The 2,697-nt window shown below is 44.7% G+C and overlaps 1 protein-coding gene across 2 annotated transcripts in view; it reads right to left on the reverse strand.

Annotated features, from left to right (window-relative positions):
* Positions 1-329: 329 nt before the first annotated feature.
* The window catches only part of macrod1 (mono-ADP ribosylhydrolase 1), an 84,411-nt gene continuing 82,043 nt past the window's right edge, over positions 330-2,697 (reverse strand). Inside the window, exons 10-11 of one of the 2 annotated variants that reach the window (XM_061233509.1) lie at positions 1,152-1,187; positions 330-609 (exon numbers count right to left, since the gene is read on the reverse strand). In XM_061233509.1, the coding sequence (XP_061089493.1) occupies positions 1,180-1,187 (8 nt within the window). In that variant the 3' untranslated portion in view covers positions 330-609; positions 1,152-1,179. The remainder of the gene's footprint in view (positions 610-1,151; positions 1,188-2,697) is intronic. The other variant, XM_061233507.1, reaches the window with a different exon arrangement.

Raw genomic sequence — 2,697 nt, forward strand, 5'->3', positions numbered from 1 at the left:
GTGGCATAGGAGTGGGAGTGCGCAGACTCGTGAGTGCCAGTGTTTGTCAGGGTGTTTTGGTCTCCTCTATCCCTTAGCAGGCTGGGCCCTCAGCTGGGCCCTCAGCAGCCCCTCCTAACCGCTCTAATGTTGCACTGCAGCTCCGTAAAGCTGTCCTGCACAGTGCAGAGACCTCCTCGTGTTTAATTCCAGCACTGCGTTAATATCAACGCACCCACTTACCGCAGTGCACAGCTCCTCTATCACCTCTTTATCGCTTCTTTACCTTTCACTGTTAAAACTGCAGTTTATACAGAGACGTACGCAAACACCACCAACTCACTGCGTCCTTGACAGATTTAATGGGTTGTCTTTATTGTGCTGTACATTAACAGATAGAGGAAGTGCTTTTCTTCAATTGGAGCAGTGTCAGAGGCGCTGCTGAATCACAGACGCACCTCAGCACAGTACACCAGGCTGCAGGTGCAGTAGGCCACACAGGAGACTGGTCACTGTGGCCCTCAGAGCAGGACCAGGGCGACGAGGAAGATCGAGAGGAAGAGGAGACAGTAGCTATCAAGCAGGGCATGAGCTCACTATGACCTCACAGCTTGCTCTTCATCTGGTGACCTGTGAGAAAGAAAGTGCCCATTTCATCATCATCATCATCATCATCATCATCATCATAGCAATCTGAAAAATGATCAAAATGATCCAAAAACCATCAAAATGATGTGAATGACAGACTTTACTGCATCAGTCTGACTGTATGCGGTCGGACCGGCTGGTTTAGCGGGTATCTGCGCTCCCTCCAGCAGCAGTTTGGCCCCTGTCAATCACAGCGCTGCGCAGAGCAGCAGAGCTGGGCCTGTCAGCGACTGCAGCGCATTAACAGCCACTCGAGTGGGCCTGTGTCACTCGCTCAGTTAGTGTCAGTTAGTACAGCTGTGTATTAGCGTCTCAGTCTGTCACAAATCCAGTGCACTGTCATTTCCAAACCTCATTATTGCGTTAGAACGACAAACACAAACATGACAAGCTGTTACTACCACGGCGAACAGCTACTGTTAATGCGGCTATGGCAGTCTATGTCTACAACAGGTACTATAATACAGTTATAGTACAAGGGTACTATAGTACACAAAGGATCTACTCCATTCCATGCTTTTTACCTGTCCCTGAACCAAGCTTTCTGATTGGTCAGCCAGCTGAGGGGAGGGGGAGGGGCAAAGAAGGGGTTTTTGGGAAAACAGATGTGATAGGCTGAGAAGAATATTTTGGGTCCAAAAGTTATACCAACAATGAAACATTGGCTGTTGCAGGGATGAAATATAGATTTCCCATTTTAAATGCAAAAAACACACAAAACCAGGTATTTTGCGTGAATACATTTCCCCCCTTGTAAATAATAATAATGTCTTCCAACAGCGTATATTGCACACGTGTAGCGTGTAGACGCGTTTGGCGATAATGCATGCCTGTAGTTTTCTGTACTTGCATGGGTAGTGTATTTAACAAATCAATCAACATTAATCTACCGTGCCCAACAACACAACAATGCAGTTGTGGCGCGATCATTAAATTGTGGCGGCATGTTTCTGTCTTTTAACAGCTGCTAGAACTGCGTGCCGAAGTGCAGTAACTGTGCTGTATGAGGCAGTAGTAATGTGCAATGTAGTGCAGCCTTATTGAGTGGATGAGGGCTACACCGTTAGTGCAGTGCTGTGCATTGCAGTTGTTATGCTATGTTCCGTCCTATCCTAACTGACGATATGTGTCAGAGCGCTGTTATTGTTAATAAAACGAATTCTGCTGTTCTAGTGTTACCCAGCTGATGTTCAATTTCAGAGCAGTAGCGCTAGCCTTCGGTGTTGTAGTATAATTACGGCTGTGTGCTTTTCAATTTAAAGCAATTTTACCCTGTAAACATCAGAAAAATAATGTTTTATTTGATCAGTTTTTTCCCCTTTAGAAGTCAATTGTACGCGAGTGAAAGTAATCATTTAAGAAGAGAAAGATTAGCTGCTGCTGAAATCGCTCTGTGAACCCGGAGCTGTCAATCTTAACTAAAGGGATATTACTTCATCATCTCTATCTGAGCTCGAGATTTAAAAAATGAGTTTATAAAATATGCATGACGTGAATGTTGTGTGCTCTATCGTGGAGGGTGTGTGTTGTGCAGTGGTTTTGCGCAGCTGTAAGGCCTGAGCTTAATGAATGTAATATAATAAAAGTCACGTATAATACAGCTGCATGTCTATGTGTTGCTATGACAGTGCAGTATGTTTTAGGGATGCAGTAGCGCAGTATTACAGAGCTGATAAGTGCAGCATTCATACCCTTCATTTGTAGTATTTATGTAGTACTATGGCTTGTATTAGTGGGACAGCATCATCAATGATCATGTGCAGTTATAGAGTAAAACAGCGGCGTAGCGACAGTGAAATCGAATGCATCTGTATGGAGCTCTTTGTGACTGAAGAAAATCAAGTGAATAACTGCAAAAAAATAAACCTGGCCAAGACAGCGGCACAAGACGCCACGATCAATGAACAATGATCAAATGATCAATTATCCCCTTATGGGCGGATACGACCTGCGCGTTACATCTCCCTTAACAGACGGATGCGACGCCAGCGTTGTATTTGATAATGACCGCTTTTCAAGACACATGACCGCTGAAATGCAGTGTGATTCCTAGGCCTTTTTATGGGCTTT

Source organism: Conger conger, chromosome 3 (genome assembly GCF_963514075.1).
Source record: "Conger conger chromosome 3, fConCon1.1, whole genome shotgun sequence".
NCBI lineage: Eukaryota > Metazoa > Chordata > Actinopteri > Anguilliformes > Congridae > Conger > Conger conger.